This window comes from Chamaea fasciata, unplaced genomic scaffold (genome assembly GCF_029207755.1).
Source record: "Chamaea fasciata isolate MVZ Bird 193981 ecotype frontalis unplaced genomic scaffold, bChaFas1.0.hap1 SCAF_26, whole genome shotgun sequence".
NCBI lineage: Eukaryota > Metazoa > Chordata > Aves > Passeriformes > Sylviidae > Chamaea > Chamaea fasciata.
Window position 1 is genome coordinate 5,647,561 of NW_027094111.1, and position 25,220 is coordinate 5,672,780.

Here is a 25,220-nt window from a genome sequence, read left to right on the forward strand (position 1 = left end):
CCTGGCACGCTCCCCTGCCATCCCTTCCCCTGACCTTCAGCTCCAGTTACAAGATTTATGCTCCTTCCAGAAGGCTTCTCCTATGGGTTACCTCACCACACACCCCCTTCCCACCCCAGGGAACCTCGGGAAGCAGCCAGAACTTCCCAAAAAAACCCCTTTTCCCATCTCCTCCACATAGCCAGCATTGTTCTTCCCCTGCCCAAGATGAAGTGTGGGGGGCACAGAAGAAAGGAGCCGGTACAAAGTACAGCTGCAGAGGGCAGAGGTTTATTTTCCATCCCTTTCCAAGGCAGCAAACACTCCACGGTTCATGTTTACTCCCAGTATCTGCACTCCCCCCTTTGCTCCTTGCCCCTGCACTCCCAGCGTTTGCAGAGAGCCAGGGAGCCGGGGCAGGTTTGCGGCCCAGAGCTCTGTGCCAGGGGGTTGTGGTCCCACCACAGTGGCCAGCAACACCAAACCCTGTCCCCAGCACGGTGTGGGCCTGGCTGAGCCACCCCAGCCCCTGCAGGCCACTGCCCTGGGCTGCTGTCACCCAGCTGTCACCAGAGCTGGCAGCAGCTCCAGCAGGACACGAGGCTGTGGGACAGCAGGGGGGCCTGCAGGCTGTCAGGAGCCTGTGCTGGCAGCAGCTGTGGGACAAAGGGGCAGCCTGTGCCCAAGGTGACAGAGGACAGCTCGTAGCAAGGTCAACAACACCTCTAACACCACACGCCCGTGTTGCTTTGAACGGGAAACTCCTGGTCCCTGGAGCAGGAGAGGTGCTGATCCCTGCTGGCTGCACCAGGGACTGGCTGTGGCAGTAGCCCAGCCTGCCCTGCTCCTCCCAGGGCTACTTCTTGTGCTTCTTCTTCTTCTTCTTCTTGGGAGCCTTGCTGGGTTTCCCGCAGTGCTTGGGCCTCTTGCTGGAGGGCTGAGCTCCATCGCTGTCCGAGGCCGAGCTGTCCGAGTCCGACTCCGAGGATTGCCTGGCCTTGTGCTTCTTCTTCTTCTTCTTCTCCTAGGAAAACACAGGAGAGGCCTGGGAATGTGGGAATGCTCCCCCAGGGCAGCACAGACCTCTCGTGCATGGACAGGGAACCGAGCCCCAGGAGGCAGGGGTTAATCACCACTGCCAGCCCTGGGGGCACAGGGCATGGCACAAAGCAGAGCAGAGGGGCAGCAATGTGGAAATCCAAGGCTGGAAAACTGGATAATCCATGGAAGAAGAGTTCTTGCTCTCACTCCATTATTTCATTGTTCTTTATTAATACAAGTTGGAAGATGAAGCTTTTTTGTCCAAAAAATGGGTTTCTAAACCAGCCATGTGCACCACCCCTGCAGCCCCAGCCCAGCCCCAGCCTGCCAGGACAGGAGCACTGGAGCATCCAAACACTCCCTGCTCCAGGCAGGAGAGCCCGTGGAGCTTCCTGCAGCAGGATGAGGTCAGTGCCCTCCTGCAAGATGTGGCTCTTTGCACAACCTCCCTAAAGATTTCACCACCCCCTCCTGTTTCCCAACTTCCTCTGTGCCCCCTCCTGCTCCCCAATTTACCCTGCCTCCCCCCTCCTGCTGATTCCTTCATACACTCTCCTGCTTCCCAGTTCTCCTCGCTCACCCTTCTGCTCCCAAACTTCTCTTCCACCCTCCCCTCCTGCTCCCCAGCTTCCCCTGCACCCTCTCCTGCTCCCTCCCCTTCAGAGCCCCCATCCTGTGCTTCTGCAACGCCCTGAAACAAAAGCTCCAGCTCTGGAGCAGGGGAACAGCTGGTGCTGGAATAAAGCCCGTAAGGAACTTTGAAATGGATCTAAACCCTCCAGTCTGAGGTGTGTGATGAAGCAGCAGGCAGAGATTACCCTGAGATCAGGTCGGGGGGGCACAGGGATCACCCCAAGGCAGACCAGCACTGTTTAATGATTCAGGATGGCAATTGGGGGGTAGTTAATGAGAACACAGGGCAGGGGAGAGGCTCTGACCGATCTCGTGCTGCTGCATCCCCTTCCAGCAGGGAGCAGGAATGTTGGAGCAGCTCCAAGGGCCTGGCAAACCCACCCTGCACGAAGTCAGGTGTTCCCTCCCCTTGGCTCTGGGAAGCAAAGGGAAGCAGGTGATAACTGTACCTTGCACATGGCTAATGCAAAGCACAGCAGCACCAGGACCTAACAAGGATCCAACCTCACCCACGGCCACATCAGTGCCTGAGAGACTTCCCTGGCAAAAGGGAACATCATGGAATGGTTTGGGTGGGAAGGGACCTGAAAAAGCACCCAGTGTCACCTCTGTGCCATGGCAAGGACACCTCCCACTGTCTCCAGTGTCCATCCTGGCCCTGGGCACTGCCAGGGATCCAGGGGCAGCCACAGCTGCTCTGGCAATTCCAGCCCAGCCCCTGCCCCACCCCTGCAGGGAACAATTCCCAGTTCCCAATCTCCCATCCAGCCCTGCCCTCTGGCACTGGGAAGCCATTCCCTGTGTGCTGTCCCTGCAGGCCTTGTCCCCAGTCCCTCTGCAGCTCTCCTGGAGCCCCTTTAGGCCCTGCCAGGGGCTCGGAGCTCTCCCTGGAGCTTCTCCTCTCCAGGGGAGCACCCCCAGCTCTCCCAGCCTGGCTCCAGAGCAGAGGGCTGATCAGGAATTTTTTCCCTATTTGAGGACTCAAGGAAGAAGCCAAGGAAGGCTCTGGGGAGCTGAGATGGCCACTGAGGTGACCAAAGCCCTGGGACAGGCTTGGACAGCCCCAGTGAGCAACGTGGCCCGGCAGGCTCAGCTCAGGGCTCTAACCCAGCTTTCAAGCACTTGTGCCCAAACTGGGTTGGGTGTCCAAGCAGGCCCGGGCTGGCAGCTGGGGGAAAAGGAAAGGAGCTGGCAGCTTCATTTTAATGAAACAGAACAACCCTTGGAGGGAGCTGGAAGAGCAAAGACAACACTCAGAGCTGAGCATCAAGCAGGATCCATCCCCAGGATTCCAGGGAAGGGAGCAGAGGATGGAGTCACTCCACACCCACCAGACCCTTGGCACATTTCAGTCACACCAAACTGAGTCTGTTTTCCTGTGGGGTAACAACAGACTCCCCACAAAGTCCCTGACCCACAGAGGAAAGGCAAATCCTCCCAGCCCTAAGAGGGTGGGAAGGAGTTAAATCCTGCAGAGAAGGGGATGCAGCAAGGAGAATTTTCTCAAGCTTTTCCAGCCTGTGCACATGGTGAGAAAGTCTGACAAGACCTTCCCAACCAACAGTTTCATCCCAGAGCTTGGGAAACTTTCTCAGGATGCGAGGGCTGAAGGCAGGACAGGATGTCACACACACTCCTGGGGATGCAACAGGGGACATAGAAGCACATGTGGGCATTGTGCTGGCTGGAAAAAAATCAACAAACCCTCATTCTCCCCTTTTGGGGGGCTTCTAACAGCCAAGATCACTCCAAGAGAGACAAATTCCTTTTCTGGCACACAGTGGAGTTCTTGTGCAGGGCCAGGAGCTGAACTAAGTGATCCCTGTGTGTGGATATTCCATGATTCTCTGACTCTTCCAGTGCAGAAGTGCAGGCAGCCCAGCACATCAGCACAGCCTGGGCTGGAAGTGCAGCAGGAAACAAGGAGGGCTGAGCATTCCCGGAGGAAAAAATGTGGCTGCTCCATCGCTGGAAGGGCTTTGGAGCACCCTGGGACTGTGGAAGGTGTCCCTGCCCATGGCAGGGGTGGCACTGGATGGGATTTAAGCTCCTTCCAACCCAACCCATGCCAGGATTTCATGATTTTCAGTAGCAGGGCTTTTTATGATTTGCAGTGCTGCTCCAAAACCCTCCTGCACCAGCAGCACGCTGCTCCAGGGCACAGCTTCCCTCAAACGCAGCAACCCCAGGCCTGGGAGATCAGCACTGCACACGCCAGGGAGCTCAGTGTGCAGGGGCTGCTCCCAGCTCAGCTTTGTGCCTGCAGGGACGGCCCTGGGCTGCCCAATGCCCTCCAGCCGTGCTGGATGGGGCTCAGCTCAGCTCTGGGCACACCCAGCACTCCAAACACGGCATTTGGGGGGAATATTTGGAGAGGATTTGGCCTAAGCAGCTCTCAGTGCAGAGGGCTCACAGCACACAGAGCTGTACTGCTTGGTTCCTTGCACATCCTGCCCCACCCATGCAATTATCACACCAGAACCCAACAAAAGTGCTCCAAAATCTCTCTGCAAGCCCCTGTTGGAGCTGCCAGCAGGGCAGCAGCAGGCTGGGCTGGAGCCTGAGGGCTCCTTTTCATGGAATTCCTTCCCTACTGCTCCAAAAACTCCTCCAAGAGGGGCCCCTCCAGCACTCCAGGCTCCCTCCTGCCCTTTGTGAGGAAACTGCTCCAGGCTGTGCTCTCAGGATGTTACACCTCATTCCTCCTAAAGGTATTTGGGGTTGAGATAAGAGGGGAGTGCCCAGAACTCTCCAAGAAGCTGAAATATTTTCCACCAGACCCTTCTGAGGAGTTCTGATCCCACTCCAAGACGCTGTGTCTTGTCCTTGTGAAAAACTCGAATGGATTTCTAATGTCTGTCTGCCTCCCCAGGGGTGTGCCAGGAATCCTTCCAGGCTTCTTCAATTTCTTCTTATCCTCATTCCACCACCCCATTTCATTCCAAACAAGGTTCATTACATCGACCTAAAGGTGCTTTTGCATGATTTGTTGGAGGAGCAGTCAGAATGAAGCTGAGGAGAAGAACCCTGCACGGAGGCAGTAAAGACAGACAGATTTAGAAAAATTTGGATTAAGACAATTTGTGAAGGGCTGTGCCCTCTTAATGCCGTGGAAGAAGGAGTAAAACTGAGGATGAGCAAAGGCTGGATGAACCTCAGGTCACAGAACAAACACATTTTGGTGTGGTTTTCACGTGAAGATCTGCAGGAAGATCTGGAAATCTCCCACCAGGTGGGGGAAAGAGCAGCAAAGTCATAAAAAAGCCCCAAAGGCCATCCCAAACCACCTCAGGGATGAGCTGTTCCTTGTGGAATAAAGCTCGTTAGGAACTTTGAAATGGATCTAAAGCCCCAAAGTTGCAGTTGTGTGACAGAAGACGGGATAAACTTGGAGAACTTCAATCCCAGGGGTTATCCCTTGGTCAGCACTGCAGGTTTTTTCTTGGCAGACGAAGGCAGCAGGATCAGAAGGGCTCAGCCATTCCCAGCCTCCTGCCTCCCACACAAGCCCAGCAGGGACTCTGCTGTTCCCACAGGAGCTCCTTCACCCTGTGACCCCAGGAGGAAAAGGGACACAGAGCCTGGGCCTGCCCAGCTGTCCCAGACCGGCTCCAGGGCTCACCCCTGACACTGCACCGTGGAGATGTGGAATTGTTTAGGTTGGAAAAGCCCTCCAAGATCAGCCAGCCCAACCCCAGCACCACCAGCACGTCCCTAGGTGCCGCATCCATGTGGTTTATCAGGAATGGGGACTCCAGCACTGCCAGGACAGTTTTATCAGCCCTTTCTGTGAAGGATTTTTCCCAAAGATCCAACCTAAACTTCCCTCAGAACAACTTGAGGCTGTTTCATCCCATCCCTCATTCCCCAGGGGCACCCCCCCGGCTGTCTCCTCCTGTCAGGGACTTGTGCAGAGCCACCAGGTCCCCCTGAGCCTCCTCTGCTCCAGGCTCAGCCCCTTTCCCAGCTCCCTCAGGAATTCTCCAGCCCCTTCCCAGCTCCGTTCCCTGCCCTGGACACGCTCCAGCCTCTCCCCTTCTCCCTCCATCCCCCATTTTCTCAGGGATTACAGGACAGGGCTCTGTGCTGCCACCCAAAGATGTGTCACTGTCACATCAGGGCCACTCCCACGCAGAGCCCTGAATCCAGCTCCAGCTCCAGCCTGTAAATGCTGTGGGGCTCAGGCAGGAGGGACAACAGGAGCTGGGAGCCACTGGGAAGGAGAGGTGAGGAAAAAGGGGGTGAGGATCCTGGACAAAAGGGAGAAAAGAGGAGAAAAACCCCAGAAACTGCAAAAACACCTCAGAGCCAGGAAAGCACAAAATGCTGACCCTCAACAACCACAACTATTAATTTGTGCAGCTCTGACACTCAGTGGAGATGGGATCCCTTGGGAATTCCCTCTCATGTAAAAACCCCAGCCCCACACTGGTGTCACACACACGGGAGGGGACAGGTCAGCGAGGAGATTGTCCCTGAATCCACGGAGCTATTTCCACGTGCTGTAAATCCCCAGAGCTCCAGGCAGGCAGGGAAGCACATGGTGGCTCCCAAACAAGATCACAGCAGGCACTCGAGACTACAAGGGAACCATTCATCTCCAGGATCCCACATCCTGCTTCCCAAAAAGCTCCAAGTTTTATTATTCCAGCTCTGGAAAACATCTGACAACTTTTGATGTCACCCTTGAGAAGGGAGGGAGATCAAAGGAACAAGTGAGATTTCAAGGAAAGCTATGAATCCACCAACCCTAAAAAAAATCAGGAACAAATTCAGGACAGTGACCCACATTTCCTGTAGTGTCAGCAGGGCAAGACTCCACTGGGAATCCCCATCCTGGGGGGTGGACAGGGGTAGGATAACAAGCTATTTGTGCCAGTTGTGCACTTCTCTGAGTAATTTTCCCCCCGAAACATTTAAATAACTTGAGCCTTTTTTGCCTGTTGCCACTCTCAAGGTATACATAGAGGCCACAGAGCTGGCAAGAGGGGAAAAAATAGAGACAGTGCTTTGGAAGAGTAATTAAAAGTGGGACTGTGAAGGGGCTGATGGAAGGGTTTGTTTATTGAAGTCTTGAGCTGGGTTGTGGCTGCCCCTGGATGTGTCCCAGGCCAGGCTGGACGGGCTTGGAGCAACCAGGGGCCATGGCAGGGGTGGGATTTAATGTCCCTTCCAATCCAAACCCTCTGGGATTCTGTGAATACTCATCCCTGAATAAACCTGGCCACCAAAAGCTCCTGCTTTGGGTTCAAGCCTCACCTGTGTTTAATTTTATCCCATCCTGCTCCGAGCCAGAGGTCAAACACTGCCTGGAAAATGTCTCTGATCTGGTGCCATTTTCACAGGGACAGAAATTGCTCTGGAGCCTTGGCATGCTCCCTGTGCAAACACAGCCAGGGATTTTCCCCCAGAGTGAGCAGATAAACCCCATTCCCACAGCTCTGGCAGGGTCAGGATACCCCTGGAGGCAGCAGGGCACTGAGACCAGATCAAAAAAAGGTGTGAGGGCAGGGGAAAGGAGGAGAACAGGTCACTGGCAGGAAGCACAGCAATTCAGGACGCTGAAGCAGTGCCTGCAGAGCCTCACAAAGACCAGGAAAAACAAGAGCCATCTTTTTCTCACTCTAAGAATACTTTTGAGGACTGTGCGTTGTAGCACAAAACCAGCTCGAAGGCAGCTTGACAATCAGTAAGAAATCTGCAGAGATTCCTGTTTTGCCAGAGAATCTGTCCCAGACTGAGGCACCTTCCCATTCCCCACCCGGCTACTCACACCCACACTGCTGGAGTAACTCAGTTGTAACTACAGAGCAAACACACACCCCCCACCTCCTTTTCCAGGCCAGCCAGAGGTCACCCCGTACCTTTTTTCTCTTTTTTGAAGACTCCTCAGCCTGGCTCTTTTTATCCCCTTCACGTCCTGCTGCTGCCCCCTCCTCTTCCTCCTCCTCTGGAATGAGGCTGTATTTGGTTCCTCCAGGCTGCATGAAACACTCCTTGGCAAAGTGACCTGGAAAAAAATAATTTAAAAAAGGTGTTTGAAGCAACAACCCAGCCCCTTTTCCTTCCTTTTGTTCCTTTTTTTTTAACAAACGCATTTCACACACCTCAAGTGCTGCCAAGGCTCTTTTGATTATCACTCACAAGGAGACAATCTGCACTGGACAATTCTTTATCCTGAAATTTCAGCTGGTTGAATGTGCCCTGATTAATCAGGACAGGGGAACAAACATAACCCAGGTCATTCTGGAGGGATTAGTTCGGTAAAAAAATAAAATATTCTTGTCTCAACAAGTGAAAATCTGTCTCTACAGGAGCTTAATCAGCCCAGAAAAGAGTGGGGGAGAGGTGAATTGGTGTGACAGGCACCTGGAAAATGAGCTAAAGCCACAAAGAAAGAGAAATTCAGCTCTTCTGGTTCCACCCTTTCTGCTCTGGAGACATCAAAGTTGACCTACTAAGAGCTGCAGTGGAAATTCGGACAGCTGCACCTGCTGCTGTTAGGAGGAGACACCATTGTTAAAAAGCAGGTTGGAAATAGGCATAATCTGGTTTGGGGGGTTCTTTTAAATAGTGTTTTTTATATATAATAGTTCTTTAAATAGTAATAATTCTTTATAATAGTATTTTAAGGATAGCTCCCTACCACTCCAGAGCCCACACTCATCATTAACCTCCTCCAGAACAGCAAGAGCCCCGTTAACCATTTCCTCCAAATACCACAAGTAGGGCACAGCAAAAACTCCTCCACAAAAACAACTTTGTGCCTCAGCAACTTGAATAAATCTGCTGCAAGGCACCACAAAATCATCTTCACACTGCTGAAGCAGGCAGGACATCACCTCAGCAGGCCACAAACCTGGTTTTAGCTCTAAGACTCAGCTCCAGTGTCCCACCAACTGAGCTGGGGCTCCCACTGATGGTTGTTCACAGTGGGATCACCTGCTGAAGGTCTGTTCGCTTCTTAAAAACCCAAATCAGAGTGAGATCTCGGGTATGGACACAGGAACCAAACAGAGCAGGAAGGGGAGTGCCCTGACCTGTGCCCTGCAGCAGGCACAGAATGGCTGGGCTGAAGGGAGCTCTGGAGAGCCCCCGGAGCAGGTGACACAGGGACACATCCAGGGGGTGGCATGGCTCCAGAGACGGACACCCCAGAGCTCTGCCACTCCCCACGGACAGAAGCTCTTCCTCACAGTGAGGTGGAGCTCACTGTGGTTTAGTCTCCTTGTCCTGTCCCTGAGCAGGGTCTGGCACCATCCTTGGGGATATTTGTGTGGATTGACGGGATCTCCTCAGTGTTTTCTTCTCCACAACAACCAGGCCCAGCTCCCTCAGTCTCTCCTCATCTCTCAGTCCTTCATCATCCTTGCAGCCTCCTGGCCCCTCACCAGTACCCCAAAGGGGTGTGATTTTAAACAATAAACTTTTTTTTTTTTTTTAAGGACTTGAACTAAATCTTTTGTTTTTGTAGCAGGTGATAAAAAATGCTTCCTGTGAAGAACAACATGGAACCAAAATTCAGTCCTTACAGCCACCTGTGACCACATCAGCAGCGTGCCCAGAGCAGCTGTGGCTGCCCCTGGAGCCCTGGGAGTGTCCAAGGCCAGGCTGGACAGGGCTTGGAGCAGCCTGGGATGGTGGGAGGTGTCCCTGGGATTGGAATCAGGGGGGATTTAAGGTCCCTTCCAACCCAAACCATCCTGGGATTCCACCCATGAGACAGACACTGATCCAAGCCCACCAAGGGTCACTGTCTGGCTGGGACAAAGCCATGAGGGAGCAGCCCAGACCCACCTTTGCAGCCACATTTCTTGCAGACCGTGTTCAGGACAGCCTCCAGGGTGATCTTCTGGCTCGTGTAGTCCCTGAAGGTGCGTTTCTTCCTCTCATCCTGACTGGGAGGACAAGAACAGCTCCACTTTCAATCCATTCTCATCTTTAATCCCTCATTTTTGTACCAACACCGTTGATCACAAGGCTTTTAAAGGTTACTCTCAAAATAAAACTTCCTAGAAATAAAGAATAGAGCTGACCTGGCCTTGGGCACTGCCAGGGATCCAGGGGCAGCCACAGCTGCTCTGGCAATTCCAGCCCAGCCCCTGCCCATCCTCGCAGGGAACAATTCCCAGTTCCCAACCTCCCATCCAGCCCTGCCCTGGGCAGGGGGAAGCCATTCCCTGTGCCCTGCTCAGATTTACCCACTCAAGGGAAACGTTGTTGGGATCCAGGTCTTTCCCCGTGCCTTGGTGAACGACCTTCATGGAGAGGGAAAGCTTCAGTTTGTCATCCTTCACCTAGAAAATGTGGAATTAGCAGGACAAAGGAGCACAGTGCTAATTACCACACAGGCTATTTAATTACAGCTGGGGTTACCTCTTTCCCAATGAGCTTCACCCAGACTTTGTCCCCCACATCCACGATCTCTGCGGGTTTGTCCACACGGCAGGAGGACATGTGAGTCCTGTGGACAAGGCCTGCCCAGGGGAGAGGAGAGACACAAACAACCCTCAGACCTGCCAGCCAGCACTGCGGCTCCTCCAGCGCATGCAAGTAATCCCTCAGGGGGTGGGGAGCAAGTGGTTTTACACCATTAATAAATAGAATTTAAAAAATAATAGTGTTTATTTCTTCAGCTCATCCTTTTTTTTTTTAGTTCTGTACAGACAATTCTCCACTGAACTCCAGATTTGCAGATTCCAAAGCTGCTTGGAGCAGGGAATCCTTTGGGTTTGGGAAAAATGTGTTTGTACTTCATTAATGAATAGAATTTAAAAACCAATAGCATTTATTTCTTCAGCTCATCCTTTTTCCAGTTCTGTACAGACAGTTCTCTACTGAACCCCAGATTTACAGTTCCCAAAGTGGCTTGGGAGCAAGTGATCCTTTGCGCTGTGGGAAGAACGTTAATAAAGAAGAACAAATTTTTAATGGAAGAACCATTAATAACTAAAGATAAAGAATAACAAAGAAGAACCATTTTTAATGGAAGAACGATTAATGACTAAAATAAAGAAAATAAAGAGCAACTATTTGTTAATGAAAGGACCATTAATAAATACAATTTATAAAATTAACAGTCTTTATTTCATCTTTAACTCATTCTTATTTTCATAATACACACACTACTAATAAAGATGTAAATTTTAATAATAAATACAACTAATAAATATATTTTTAAATAAGCAAATATGTATTAGAGAGGGTACTCCAATTTTTAAACTGTTAAAACATGTCACAACAGCCCAAATGAGATTTTAATTTACCAAGAACCCACCCAAGGCACCCTGAAGTCACCAAAACCCCTCTGAATCTTTTTTGGCAATCATCCAAAAATCCACCATCCTTTAAATGCTTTCCAAGAACTCCAAATTTCTTCCTAAATTAGGAAAAACTCCTTTCCTGAGTTTTTTTCTGAAAGCCTTCAATTCTGAAGTGGCTGCTTGCCTTGGACACACCAGCCTGGGGGAAAAAAAAAGCAAACCACAAAGCAAATGAGAGACACAAACCTTGTTTCCTGCAGCCTGGGATTCTGATAAACGCCCCAAAATCTGTCACTGCAGCAACCTGGGGAGAGAAACAACAGCAGAGCTGAAGGAAAACCCTTCCCAAAGGCCTGAGCTCAGCCCAGAGGAGAGAGTCTGCACAGCAAACCTGCACAGCTGACCTGGAGACTGTCAGGGAATGGGTTGTGTTGGGAGGGAGATTTAAACCTCACCCAGTGTCACCCCAGGGACACCCCCACTGTCCCCAGTGTCCAGCCTGGCCTTGGGCACCGCCAGGGATCCAGGGGCAGCCACAGCTGCTCTGGCAATTCCAGCCCAGCCCCTGCCCACCCTGGCAGGGAACAATTCCCAGTTCCCAATCTCCCATCCAGCCCTGCCCTCTGGCACTGGGAAGCCATTCCCTGTGTGCTGTCCCTGCAGGCCTTGTCCCCAGTCCCTCTGCAGCTCTCCTGGAGCCCCTTTAGGCCCTGCCAGGGGCTCGGAGCTCTCCCTGGAGCTTCTCCTCTCCAGGGGAGCCCCCCCAGCTCTCCCAGCCCGGCTCCAGAGGGGCTCCAGCCCTGGGGCAGCTCCGGGGGCTCCTCTGGGCTCTCTCCAGCAGCTCCAGGTGCTGCTGATGTTGGAATTCCGAGCCGTGCAGGTGGAAAATCACCTGTGTGGGGCAGACGGACAGAATCCCCCCTCCCCTGCTGCCCCCCTCAACTGCCGCCCCCACATTTGTACATAAACAACTGCACAGACACCGGTGTGTGTGTTTGTGTGTGTGTGTGTGTGTGTGAGCGAGCTGTCCGCCGCCCAAACCTCCCCCGCGCTCACCCCTGACCAACCCCACAGTGAATTCCCCCAGAGCGCGGCCCCGGCCCCGCTGTGCGCACCTCGCCCTGGAAGATCGAGTAGAGCTCGGGGAGCGGCTCCATCGCCGCCAAGGGTGCCGTGCCGGCCAGCTGGATTCACCGCACGCTACCGCATCTCCTCTCCGGGATGCTGAGGAAAGAAACTTTCCATTAACGCCTGAAAACCCTCCGAGAGCCCTCAGGATTCAGCGGTTTGAGGAGCGCGGGGATGGACCCGAGCGGCACTGACTCGGGCCGGTGCGGTGCGCCAAGACGGCTCTTCCCGGAGCCCGCGGGGCGCTGGAGGCCCGTTAGCGCCCGCGGCAGCAACCCCAGCGCGCCGCCATGGCCTCAGCCGCCCCCGCCATTCCCCCTCTCGCTGAGGGGCCGCGATCTCCGCCAACCATATCGCGCAATATTTCCAGGTGGCGACCTACAGCCAATCAGCGTTACCCACACTCCCCAGCGCCCGTTTCCCACCAATCAGAGCGAGGCGCGCCAGAAGGCGCCGCTCTCCCCGCTCTATCCCCGGCGCGCCGGCGGCGTGCCGGGGGCGGGACATGCAGGGCTTTCCACCAATCAGCGCGGCCGGCGCTGCGGCGACAGCCAATGGACAGCGGGGGGCGGGGCCCGCCGGCCGCCATGATCGAGCAGCAGAAGCGGAAGGTGCCGGGCCCCGCTCCCGGGCCCCCCCCGGGCCCCGCCGCCCCCGGCGCCGCCCCCGCGCCCGGCCCCGACCTCCCGCTCGTCCCCGTGCCCGCCAAGCGGCCCCGCCATGACCTGCCGGGGGCGCCGGGCACGGGCGGAGCGGGGGGGCAGCCTCCGGCCGGAGCTCTGCTGCAGGCGGTAACGGGGGAGCGTGAGGGGAGGGCGGGGGGAGACCCGGGCTGGGATGGAGCCGTGAGGGGAGGGGGCCGGGGCTGGTTCCAGCGGGAGGGAAGGGCCGCGAGCGTGGTGGGGCTGGGCACTGCTGAGGCACCTCCAGCGCTGCCTTCGGTTCTGGCCCGTCAGCCCGGGGGGACACGGAGGGTCCGGGGAGGGTCTGGAGCCCCAGGAGGGGCTGAGGGGGCTGGGAAAGGGGCTGAGCCTGGAGAAAAGGAGCTCAGGGGGGACCTGGTGGCTCTGCACAACTCCCTGCCAGCAGGGGACAGCCGGGGGAGTCGGGCTCTGCTCCCAGGGAACAGGGACAGGAGGAGAGGGAACGGCCTCAGGCTGGGCCAGGGGAGGCTCAGGGTGGACAGCAGCAGGAATTTCCCCATGGAAAGGGTGGGCAGGGCTTGGAAGTGCCCAGGGAGGTTTGGATCCCCATCTCTGGAGGTGTCCCAGGGATTCCTGGATGTGGCACTCGGGGCTCTGGGCTGGGGACAAGGTGGGGGTGGGGCACAGCTCTATGACCTTGGGGCTCTTTTCCATCCTCAGCAATTCCCGGGATTCTGCAGTTCTGGTGGGATGTGCTGTGGGAAGGTCAGGATGCTCAGCAGGGGTGGCAGGCTGGCCATGCCCTGGCCTTGTCCCTCGCCCCCTCACGGTGTCCCCTGTGTCCCCAGGGCCCCCCACGCTGCTCCTCGCTGCAGGCCCCCATCATGCTGCTGTCAGGACACGAGGGGGAGGTTTATTGCTGCAAGTTCCATCCCAATGGCAACACCCTGGCCTCGGCTGGCTTCGACAGGCTCATCTGTGAGTGTCCCTGCTGTCCCCTGCTGTCCCCTGCGCTGGGCTCACAGGCCTCAGGCCCTGCTGCTGAGGGCTTTTAGCTCAGCCCTCCCCTGGCTGGGTCCTGACTGGGAATTGCTTCCCTGGGGAAATGCAGGAAGCTTTTCCCAACTTCTCTCCTGCTGGTGCTGGAAATGTCCTGCTGGGCACAGCCCTGTGTCCCCCTCACATGGGTTCCAGAGGCCTGCAGAAATGCAGGTTTTGATGTTTTGGGCTGCTGAAGCAAAGATGATGTGGTTTTTTAAAATTTACCTTGAACAAGTCCCCTAAAGCAGCTCTGCCCTGGGGCTGATACTTTGTTATTGCTGTGGGTTATCCCAGATGGGGCTCAGCAGCTCCATCCTTCACCTTGCTGAAATCCCAGAGATCAGCTCCATGGCCCTCACTGGGCTGTTCCCGTGGTGTTCCTGTGCTCACCCTGTGCTCATCTGTCCCCTAGTGCTCTGGAATGTCTACGGGGACTGTGACAACTTTGCCACCCTGAAGGGACACAGCGGGGCTGTCATGGAGCTGCACTACAACACGGATGGCAGGTGAGGGACTCCTGCTGCTCCCAGAGCCCAGGGAATGGGGCTGGAGCCCCAGGAGGGGCTGAGGGAGCTGGGGAAGGGGCTGAGCCTGGAGAAAAGGAGGCTCAGGGGGGACCTGGTGGCTCTGCACAAGTCCCTGCCAGGAGGGGACAGCCGGGGGGGTCGGGCTCTGCTCCCAGGGAACAGGGGCAGGAGGAGAGGGAACGGCCTCAGGCTGGGCCAGGGGAGGCTCAGGGTGGACAGCAGCAGGAATTTCCCCATGGAAAGGGTGGACAGGCCTTGGCAGTGCCCAGGGAGGTTTGGATCCCCATCCCTGGAGGTGTCCAAGGAATTCCTGGATGTGGCACTCAGGGCTCTGGGCTGGGGACAAGGTGGGGATGGGGCACAGCTGGGACTCGATGTCTCTAGAGCTCTTTTCCAGCCTAAATGATCCTGGGATTGCTGCCTTTGCACAGTCCATGCACACAAAGTCCTTGTGGCTTTCCCCGCGTGGGCAAAGGATCTGGGGGCGCCTGTGCCCCACCAGTGCCACTGGTGCCGTTTTGGGGAGCAGAGGGAGGGTTGTGCTGGGTGTCCCTGGGGACGGGGAGAGAACAGGGGAGGAACTGGTTCGTTTAAAAGGCTGTTCCACCATTGCTGCTGAGCCTGCCTGCCCGGGCTCATCCCCGATGCCGCCTGAGGAGGCAGAAAAACAATTTCTAACAGGGATGAAAGGGAGTTTGTCTGTGCAGCTGCTCCAGTGTCAAAACCCCAAAGGGGAGGTTCTGGCTGTTCCTGAGGGGAGCACGGGGAGGGAGCTGAGCCCTCACAGTGGCTGTTGCCTGCAGCATGCTCTTCTCAGCCTCCACGGACAAAACAGTGGCAGTGTGGGACAGCGAGACGGGCGAGAGGGTGAAGAGGCTCAAGGGCCACACGTCCTTTGTCAACTCCTGCTACCCGGCCCGCAGGGGGCCCCAGCTCGTCTGCACCGGCAGCGACGACGGCACCGTCAAGGTCAGTCTGTGCCCTGGGCAAAACCTGGCGAAAAAGGCTGGAAAAGCTTTCAGGAGCTTCCCGTTTCACTGCGCTGCGTTCAGCCTTTGGTTACTCCTTTCGTTGTCTTGTGGCTGTGAGTTCAGAATCAAAAATGGGACGTGGAATTTCACTGCTCCTTTTTCTCTGTGCTTCTCAGGGGGGTTGGGAAGGTGGAGCTGCTCAGCTGAGCTTTTTCTGCCGCTCTGGATTAGCAAAGCAGAAAACTATTCCTGGCCTCTTCTTCTCTTTCCTGAAACAACCTGTGCTGGCTCGTTTTTCACTCCTAAAATCTGTGCTGGCCCCTTCTTCCTTCCCTTCATTCCTGGGCTCCAAGCACAGCAGATTTAATGGTTTTCATAAAGATCTCCGGGTGGTGTGTTCTTTATAATGATTTCCTGAGATCTACAAAGGGATTTTGAGAGAGCAGGCTGAGTCTCTGCCGCCGTCTCTGCAGCTCCCTGTGATTTTGGTGTTAAATATCTGTGCCCACCTCTTAACAGTGCCACGTTTCTTTCCAGCTGTGGGATATCAGGAAAAAAGCTGCTGTCCAGACATTCCAGAACACCTACCAGGTCCTGGCTGTCACTTTCAACGACACCAGTGACCAGATCATCTCTGGAGGCATCGACAATGACATCAAAGTAGGTCCCTGTGTCCCTTTTCCCTCTGTGCCCACCTTTTCCATCTTGTCACACCTTGTGTTGCTCAAGGACACCCATGGGGGTCACCTGCTGGATTTTACATCCCCCTGGACCTGCCGTGTCCATCCCTGCTGGTGGTGCAGGGACAGTGAAGTGGCAGGAGCTGCTCTGGGCTGGCAGTGACAGCGTGGCATTCCTGCTGTCCCAGCTCTGCTGGCACCCAGGGGAGCCAGCCTGGAATGCTGGCAGGCTGGGACAGGGCCAGGGGTGAGGTAAACTGGAGAAAATGTGGTGGCACATCCCCTCTGTGCCCTTTGCCCCAGTTTGCAGCTCACCCTGACACCTGCTGGGGTGGAAAGTTCTTATTTAAGAGTGAGCTCAGCGCTTCATTCAGCTGATTGCCCTGGTGGCTGCAGGGCTCAGGCTGTCCCTGTGCCCTCAGCCGCTGCTCCAGCCTGTCACAGCCAGTGTCAGTGTGACACTGCCACCAGAGCTGTCCCCAGCCTGTCACCTGCCCCTCTTTGGGAAGAAGAGCCTGGAGCTGTGGGAATTTGGGGCCTCCTGCTCTGTCCCACCAGCCAGGGGGTTTGGGGGATTCTGTGGCCAGTTCAGAGGAATTCTGCAGGTGTGGAGCTGCTGACATTTACCTCCTTGGAGGTGGAACTTACTCACTTGGAAATCTTCTAAAAAGCAATTTCTGTCTTTCTGGAACACCCATAAACTTCTAGCTTTATATTTTCATAGAATCATGGAACGGTTTGGATGGAAAGGGACCTGAAAGCTCATCCCATCCCGCCCCAGCCACGGCAGGGACACCTCCCAGTGTCCCCACTGTCCAGCCTGGCCTTGGGCACTGCCAGGGATCCAGGGGCAGCCACAGCTGCTCTGGCAATTCCAGCCCAGGGAACAATTCCCAGTTCCCAATCTCCCATCCAGCCCTGCCCTCTGGCACTGGGAAGCCATTCCCTGTGTCCTGCCTGTGTGGGGCTGCTGCCGTGTCACTCCTGGGGCTTGAACACATCCAGTTACAAATCTGAGGCACAAATCCCGTTTTCCTTCAACTCCCACCAAGCTGCAGAGGTCAGCAGCTGTAGCCCAGAGCTGGCAGAGCAGCGTGGGGAGCTGTGGGAGCTGCAGCAGTGCTGGCTGTGTTTGCTGTGCAGGTGTGGGACCTGCGGCAGAACAAGCTCACCTACACCATGCGCGGCCACGCCGACTCGGTGACGGGCCTGAGCCTCAGCTCTGAGGGCTCCTACCTGCTCTCCAACGCCATGGACAACACAGGTACAGCCTGCTGAGCCTCCCAGGGTCACCCCTGGGTGTTCATCCCGGGAAAACAGCGCTGGGCTGGGCTGGGCTGCGGGGAGATTGGCTCCAGAGCTAAACTGGGAATTTGTGTCCTTGGGGGGGAGGAGCTGCCTCAGGGGGGTTTGGCCCTGCTCCTGGAGGGAATGGGGACAGGAGCCATGGCACAGGTCACCCTGCAGGGTTTGGGGACAGGAGCCGTGGCACAGGTCACCCTGCAGGGTTTGGGGACAGGAGCCGTGGCACAGGTCACCCTGCAGGGTTTGGGGACAGGAGCCGTGGCACAGGTCACCCTGCAGGGTTTGGGGACAGGAGCCGTGGCACAGGTCATCCTGCAGGGTTTGGGGACAGGAGCCGTGGCACAGGTCATCCTGCAGGGTTTCGGGACAGGAGCCGTGGCACAGGTCATCCTGCAGGGTTTGGGGACAGGAGCCGTGGCACAGGTCACCCTGCAGGGTCTGGGGACAGGAGCCGTGGCACAGGTCATCCTGCAGGGTTTCGGGACAGGAGCCGTGGCACAGGTCACCCTGCAGGGTTTGGGGACAGGAGCCGTGGCACAGGTCATCCTGCAGGACACTGGGGACAGGAGCCGTGGCACAGGTCATCCTGCAGGGTTTGGGGACAGGAGCCGTGGCACAGGTCACCCTGCAGGGTTTGGGGACAGGAGCCGTGGCACAGGTCACCCTGCAGGGTTTGGGGACAGGAGCCGTGGCACAGGTCACCCTGCAGGGTTTGGGGACAGGAGCCGTGGCACAGGTCACCCTGCAGGCTTTAGGGACAGGAGCCATGACACAGGTCACCCTGCAGGGTTTGGGGACAGGAGCCATGGCACAGGTCACCCTGCAGGGTCTGGGGACAGGAGCCATGGCACAGGTCATCCTGCAGGACACTGGGGACAGGAGCCGTGGCACAGGTCACCCTGCAGGCTTTAGGGACAGGAGCCATGACACAGGTCACCCTGCAGGGTTTGGGGACAGGAGCCGTGGCACAGGTCATCCTGCAGGACACTGGGGACAGGAGCCATGGCACAGGTCATCCTGCAGGGTTTGGGGACAGGAGCCGTGGCACAGGTCACCCTGCAGGGTTTGGGGACAGGAGCCGTGGCACAGGTCATCCTGCAGGGTTTCGGGACAGGAGCCGTGGCACAGGTCACCCTGCAGGGTTTGGGGACAGGAGCCGTGGCACAGGTCATCCTGCAGGACACTGGGGACAGGAGCCGTGGCACAGGTCATCCTGCAGGACACTGGGGACAGGAGCCATGACACAGGTCATCCTGCAGGGTTTGGGGACAGGAGCCGTGGCACAGGTCACCCTGCAGGGTCTGGGGACAGGAGCCGTGGCACAGGTCATCCTGCAGGGTCTGAGGACAGGAGCCGTGGCACAGGTCACCCTGCAGGGTTTGGGGACAGGAGCCGTGGCACAGGTCATCCTGCAGGACACTGGGGACAGGAGCCATGACACAGGTCATCCTGCAGGGTTTGGGGACAGGAGCCGTGGCACAGGTCATCCTGCAGGGTTTGGGGACAGGAGCCGTGGCACAGGTCACCCTGCAGGGTTTGGGGACAGGAGCCGTGGCACAGGTCACCCTGCAGGGTTTGGGGACAGGAGCCATGGCACAGGTCATCCTGCAGGGTTTGGGGACAGGAGCCGTGGCACAGGTCACCCTGCAGGGTTTGGGGACAGGAGCCGTGGCACAGGTCATCCTGCAGGACACTGGGGACAGGAGCCATGACACAGGTCATCCTGCAGGGTTTGGGGACAGGAGCCGTGGCACAGGTCATCCTGCAGGACACTGGGGACAGGAGCCATGACACAGGTCATCCTGCAGGGTTTGGGGACAGGAGCCGTGGCACAGGTCATCCTGCAGGACACTGGGGACAGGAGCCATGACACAGGTCATCCTGCAGGGTCTGAGGACAGGAGCCATGGCACAGGTGTTCTGTGCACTCTGGGCCTGGCTCGTGTCGGGGTGGCTTGGCTGTGTCCCCTCAGCAGCAGTGACACCCAGCTGTCCCCCTGCCTGTGCCCTTGTCCCTCAGGGCGGCTGAGCCCCTCAGGACCGTGCCCATGGGAGGTGGCAGCATGAAGCAAACCCTCCTGTAGGGAGGTGCTGGCTCCATTTTGGGATGGCAGGTCTGGATTTTTTTGTAATCGCACATTGCTGCTGTTGTCCTGCAGGGAGAGCTGCTGGTTCCTTTGGGAACTGAGGGCTCGGGGGGCCTCTCCTGGGCACGGGGCTTTGCCAGGGCTGCCCTTGCCCGTCCCCTCAGCCCCTGGCTCTGACTCTGTTGCAGTTCGGATCTGGGACGTGAGGCCCTTTGCCCCCAAGGAGAGATGTGTGAAGATTTTCCAGGGAAATGTCCATAATTTTGAGAAGGTGAGTGTGCTCCACTCCTTGTTCAATTCCTCCTGCTATTAACTTTTCTCTAAATTGTTTTTTGGGTTTTTTTTTTTCAATTCAAGTTTGGGCCAGAAAGGCTTTAGTAAGAACTCAAAGAAAGATGAATTCTCAAAGTGGGATTCCAATTAAAGCCTCAGTAACAAGATTTCTTTGCTCAGTTCAGCTGTAATTAGCTGTGAATTAGTATTTTCTACACTTACCATCTACTTGGTGTAAAATAACAGGGCACTGGCTGTTGCCAGCAATAAAATAAAATCTGTAATTGCCATCTCATCTTCCAAGGGACATCATTAAAGTGGTGCTGGTTAAAGTCTCGTGGTGGTTTTAATTCAAGGAGAAGGGGGAAACTAAATAGATCTGTGCGTGTTCTTCTGCTTTAGAACCTTCTGAGGTGCTCCTGGTCCCCAGATGGCAGTAAAATCGCAGGGGGCTCTGCTGACAGGTGAGTGGCCACTGCTTTCCTCTGTCCTCATCAATCCAGGACGGATTTGCTGCCTTCCTGCATCAGAGTCTCGAGGCTCAGGGTTGTGTGCGAAGGTGTGAAATCTCAAACAGCCCTCAGGGAGTTCTCCTGATTCCCACAGGGATGTGCTTCTGTTGCTTTGGTGTCCGTGGAGGAGCATCTGACTGCTGTAAAATCTGGTTATTGTTGTCAGAACCTGCCCCAGCACAGGATCCCCCAGCAGGTGACAGGGACATCTTTGCCCCTGGGTTGGAGCCCTGTGTGTCCTGGCAGGAGTTTGGGGGGTCTTCGAGAGCAGGATCTGTGTGTGGGGTTGGAGGATGAGCCCCACAAATCCCAGTTAAATCCCTGCATGGTGGGATTCCAGAGATTGTTAATGACCCCTCCTTTAATTAGGGAGAACTAAAAATCAATTGGCACATCTCAGACTTGTATATGAAAGGTTCTGTAAAGGGAGATGAGGAGAAAAGGGCAGAGGGAGGAAGGAGAACAGGGTCTGAAGGTCACAGTGGAGGACACCAACAGCCCCTGGAGCAAATCCAGGCCCAAAACCCGTGCCAGGGAGACAGGAATTCCTGCAGGCCGGGGGCCAGGGCATGGAGCAGCAGTGACCACCAGATCAATGAGTTTCTGATAGCAGGCGGGCAGAACTTGGGCTCTCCCTGTCCAGATGTAGTGGGGCAGCTGGCCCAGCGTGAGCTGGGGCTGGGACTCTGCCCCCAGCCCTGCTGGGCACGGATGGGGCACGTGGGGAGGGAGAATTCCAGCCTGGGAGAGCAGATTCCAGCCTGGGAGAGCAGATTCCAGCCTGGGAGAGCAGCTCCTGCCTGGATCCCTGGGGCAGGCTGGGCCCTGCTCTGGGCAGGTGTCCCTGGAGTTTGGGTCAGTGGGTTCACTCTGCAGGTGCTGGTGCAGCTCAGGGCTCTGACAGCTCCTGGGCCAGGTCACACCAGGCCACTCCAACCTTTCTGACATCACAGAGCTTTTCACTTTTATTTTTTAATTTAATTTTTAGGTTTTGGTTTGTTTTTGTTTGTTGTTTTGGTTTTTTTTTTTGAGGAGTATCTGCAGGAAAAGCAAAGCAAGATTAAGCAAACATTTTGTTTTGAGTACAAAACATTGCCCCAGTGATTCCTCTCTCCTTCTGCACTGGGTCTGTGTTGAAGGGACGATTACCTGAATATTTATCTTTGCTGTTGAGCCCTTCAGATGTGTTGTAGTAAAATGAGCCACTTTGCCTGCCTTGTAACCCCAAATAAAAACCACAACAGCAGAGACAATTCCTGCCTGCTGGATAAGACCTGGGCTTGAAATATCCCTGATTCAAAGCTCACATGGCAGGCCTGAGGGTTTCCCTCAAGAAAATAAATCACAAAATAGCCTGAAAAGCTCCTGAGGAGGAGGAGGAGCACGTGGTGCTGGTACCCCGTGCCCTCTCTGGGCAGCCAGCAGGGGTTATAAATCATCCAGGGCTCTTTTGGGGCTGAAAAGCAGCATTTCAATTCAAAGCCAGGCTGACTGTACAAGCAAATCTTCTTTTTGGTCTGGTCTGCAAAGCCCTGACATGGAAAGGAACCCGAAATAAGCCTGGGAGGGTCCAGCCTCGTGTTGAGGTTGATCTTGTTCTGATGTAGCCAAATCTCCATGCCCAGGGTCAGGGCATGGTTCTTCTTCCCAGGAGAGCTTCCCACAGCACACACAGGGATTTTGGGCTCGGTTTCCCTGGCTCTGAGGCCGTTTTTAAGAGAAGTGTGAAAGCTGAGCTGTGCCTGGTGCCCCCAGGGAAGGATCCTGGGGGGCTCCCAGCTCAGGTGGGGGCTCAGGCAGGACCCAGCAGTGGGTGAGGCCTGACAGAGGATGATCAAAGGGCTCAGCAGGATCCTATCACTCCACAATAAACGCTGGCACGTGGATCACGTGGCTCAGCAGGGAGAAATCCCATCTCTGCAGCTGCTGGCTGTGAGGGGTCGCAGTGCAGCAGGGCCTGGGGGGCTCTGGGCTCCTCACTGCCAGCCCAAAGGGATGCCTGGACGTGCAGAGAGCGTTTGGGGGTGTTTGTGAGGGTGAGACCCCTCCTCCCCATTCCCCAGGCTCATTTTCTGCCTGTCCCTGTGCTGCCAGGGATCCCTTTGGCCTCGCACCTTTCAGATCCATCTCTGTGCCCTGAGGGGGGAAGGGCACTGCCGGCAGTGAGGTTTTTGCCACCGGACCTGTTGCCTCCTCCCTGCTCAGGAGGAGTTCCTGCTCCTTTTTCTCCTGGGAAGTTGCTGTTTTTCCACACCAAGCTCGTTCCAGCCGGCTGGAGAGCCACCTTGGGGAGGGGCAGGTGTTTCCTGCGCTCAGCAGGGCTGTGTTGCAGGTTTGTGTACGTGTGGGACACCACGTCCAGGAGGATCCTGTACAAGCTGCCTGGCCACGCCGGCTCCGTGAACGAACTGGCCTTCCACCCGGAGGAGCCCATCAGTAAGTGCTCCCCACCTGCCCAGGGCAGCAGTTCCAGGGCTCCCTGAGCTCCTCATCCTCTGGGAAGTGGCCCCAAAACTTCCTGAGTGCCTCAGAGTCCAGTTATCAGACAGATTGAGGGGTGGCAGAGCCTTGTTTGCTCAGCTCCAGTTGGGTGGGGACACCCTGGGCTGAGCAGGGTGGCTCTTGGGGTGGGCTGGGGGTGGCTGCCACTGCCCAGGGCTTGTCCAGCCTTTTCAGGGGGCGTGAGGAGAGGGTTTGGAATACCTGGGGTGGCAGGGATATAACCATGTTTGATGATTCCATGAGGACGTGGGTCACCTGGGGGGCTCTAACTTCCCCAAAAAGCTGGAGGAAGCAAATCAGAGAATGACAAAATCACAATCCCAGAAGGGTTTGGGTTGGAAGGGACCTGAAATCCCACCCAGTGTCACCCCTGGCAGGGACACCTCCCGGTGCCCCAATGTCCAGCCTGGCCTTGGGCACTGCCAGGGATCCAGGGGCAGCCACAGCTGCTCTGGGCACCCTGTGCCAGGGCCTGCCCGCCCTCCCAGGGAACAATTCCTGCCCAAAATCCCACCCAAAGGAAGCTCTTGGTGCAGTGGCTTTGTCCCTGTTCTGGAGGTGTCCCACACGTGGCCCCACAGTCACGGCTGGGTGATGCCAGGCTCGTGGTGGCTTTTCAGAGCCGTTTGAACCCCCCTGCAGGAGCTGGGGGCAGGTTCCATTCCCATTTCCTGGTCCAGCATGGGCAGGGCAGGACTGCAGGGTGTTTTGTTTCCATGGAAACACTCACCTTGGCCAGGTCAGCAGCCAAAAATTACCAGCAGTCAACCCCAAAGCCAAGCCCAGGGCCAGGGAGCTCTGGATTTGTTCCTGGGCATCCATGGCTGAAGCTGGGGCTGTGCTGGAGAAGCAGAGGCAGCTCCCCTCTGGGTGTGCTGAGCTCCTCTTGGGTCATCACTCACTGGCTTTCAAATAAAAATTTTAAAAAACTACTAAAAACCTATCAAGTCGTGCAGCTGATGGCTGGGAACTCCTGGGAACTCCTGGGAATGCTGATCCCATAAATCAAAGCAGGATACTCAGCTGCACGGGGAGCCAGGCTGTGACAAACACCAGGCTGGGAATTGGTGTGGAAACCCCCAGAGCTCTGCTGGGCAGGCATTAAACCATTGCTGGTGTCTTCTGGCTCATTCTTGTGCTTTTGAAGAGGGGAAGGGTCTGGAGCCCCAGAAGGGGCTGAGGGAGCTGGGAAAGGGGCTGAGCCTGGAGAAAAGGAGCCTCAGGGGGGACCTGGTGGCTCTGCACAAGTCCCTGCCAGGAGGGGACAGCCGGGGGGGTCGGGCTCTGCTCCCAGGGAACAGGCACAGGAGGAGAGGGAACGGCCTCAGGCTGGGCCAGGGGAGGCTCAGGGTGAATTTTGGGAACGTTTCTCCGTGGAAAGGACTGGCCAGCCCTGCTGGTGGCGTCCCCATCCCGGGAGGTGTTCAGAGAACCTGTGGCACTTGGGGACAGGGGCAGTGGTGGCCCTGGGGGCGGTGCCAGGCTGGCGGCGGGGTTTGGTGACCTCGGGGATGTTCCCCAGGCTCAGGGCTGTGGGTCAGGGCCTGTGGGAGCTGGAGCCGGCTGCGTTTTCCCGGCTCCCAGGGAATGGTGTCCTGGGGACACTTTGCTGGCCCCATGTGCCCTCTAGTGGCACCCGGCGCTGGCAGAGCCTCGACACTTCCCGAGGTGCAAATCCCACCTCGGGACCTTCCCGGGGTGTTTGTCCACCTCTCCTTCCGCTTCCCAGCGGCTCAGGGACAGGGGCTGGGATCGGTGTCACAGCAGCATTCCATGGTGGTTTTGGGAAGCAGCTGAAATCTGGCTTCCAGCAAAATGAGGAGTTCAGTGCTGTGTCCTTAGGGAGGTCCCAAACCACTGGGGTAGTTTTTATATTCGATTTTAATTGTTACGTTCTATTTTAATTGCTGTATTCTGTTTTAATTTTATATTCTGTTTTAATTTCTTTATTCCTTTCTCTCTTTCCCCCTCAGTTCTGTCAGCATCCAGTGACAAAAGGCTCTACATGGGGGAGATCCAGTGAGGCCCAGGAGGAGCTGGATCCGTGCCCTCGGGATCCTGGATCTGCAGGAGCTGGATGGATTCAGTTCCCAGTGGAGGAGGTGACAGCAGCTCGGTGTGACAGCCCACCCTGGTGCAGGCTGTCCCTTCCCCACATCTCACTGTGCAGCTTTTTCCACCTCCCCTTTCTTTGGGGAGGCAGGAAAACTTGGAATTGAAAGGAATTTTGTTTTGGCTGTGCCACTGACAATGAGACACTTCTCCAGATCCCTTGAAATTGAGAACTTTTGTTTCAGTTCCAACGTGGCCTGTATATTCCCTGTCCTGTTCCTTTGGGGTTTTTTTGATACAGTTAAAACTGCAATAAATGGATTTTTACACAGCTCAGTGCCTGGGGTTTATTGCTCTGGTTACTTTGCTGTTCTCCAATATTAAACCCAGGTCCTCACCTGGAGATAACCAGGGAAATCATCAAAGTTAAATCCATGGAATGGTTTGGGTGGGAAGGGATCCTAAATCCCATCCAGGGACACCTTCCACTGTCCCAGGGTGATCCAAACCTGGCCTTGGGCACTGCCAGGGATCCAGGGGCAGCCACAGCTGCTCTGGCAATTCCAGCCCAGCCCCTGCCCAC

The 25,220-nt window shown here is 56.0% G+C and overlaps 2 protein-coding genes across 3 annotated transcripts; one reads left to right on the plus strand and one right to left on the minus strand.

Annotated features, from left to right (window-relative positions):
- Nucleotides 1-262: 262 nt before the first annotated feature.
- ZCCHC17 (zinc finger CCHC-type containing 17) lies at nt 263-12,365 on the minus strand. 2 transcript variants are annotated; one of them, XM_066204449.1, is made up of 8 exons: nt 12,240-12,365; nt 12,032-12,140; nt 11,163-11,220; nt 10,030-10,130; nt 9,859-9,950; nt 9,451-9,551; nt 7,518-7,663; nt 263-1,003 (listed from the first exon to the last, which is right to left on the minus strand). In XM_066204449.1, exons 2-8 carry the CDS (start codon nt 12,071-12,073, stop codon nt 836-838), a joined length of 708 nt encoding a protein of 235 aa, XP_066060546.1. In that variant the 5' UTR covers nt 12,074-12,140; nt 12,240-12,365; the 3' UTR covers nt 263-835. The 2 variants fall into 2 exon arrangements, with proteins under 2 accessions (XP_066060546.1, XP_066060547.1); XM_066204450.1 differs by lacking the exon at nt 12,240-12,365 and having other exon boundaries at nt 12,032-12,201.
- A 266-nt stretch (nt 12,366-12,631) lies between these two features.
- On the plus strand, nt 12,632-24,973 carry SNRNP40 (small nuclear ribonucleoprotein U5 subunit 40). Its single transcript, XM_066204525.1, has 10 exons — nt 12,632-12,835; nt 13,537-13,666; nt 14,142-14,235; nt 15,060-15,225; nt 15,765-15,887; nt 17,051-17,171; nt 19,487-19,569; nt 19,974-20,035; nt 22,416-22,519; nt 24,559-24,973. The coding sequence occupies exons 1-10, from the start codon at nt 12,632-12,634 to the stop codon at nt 24,606-24,608; spliced, it is 1,137 nt and encodes a 378-aa protein (XP_066060622.1). The 3' UTR covers nt 24,609-24,973.
- The last annotated feature ends 247 nt before the right edge of the window (nt 24,974-25,220 follow it).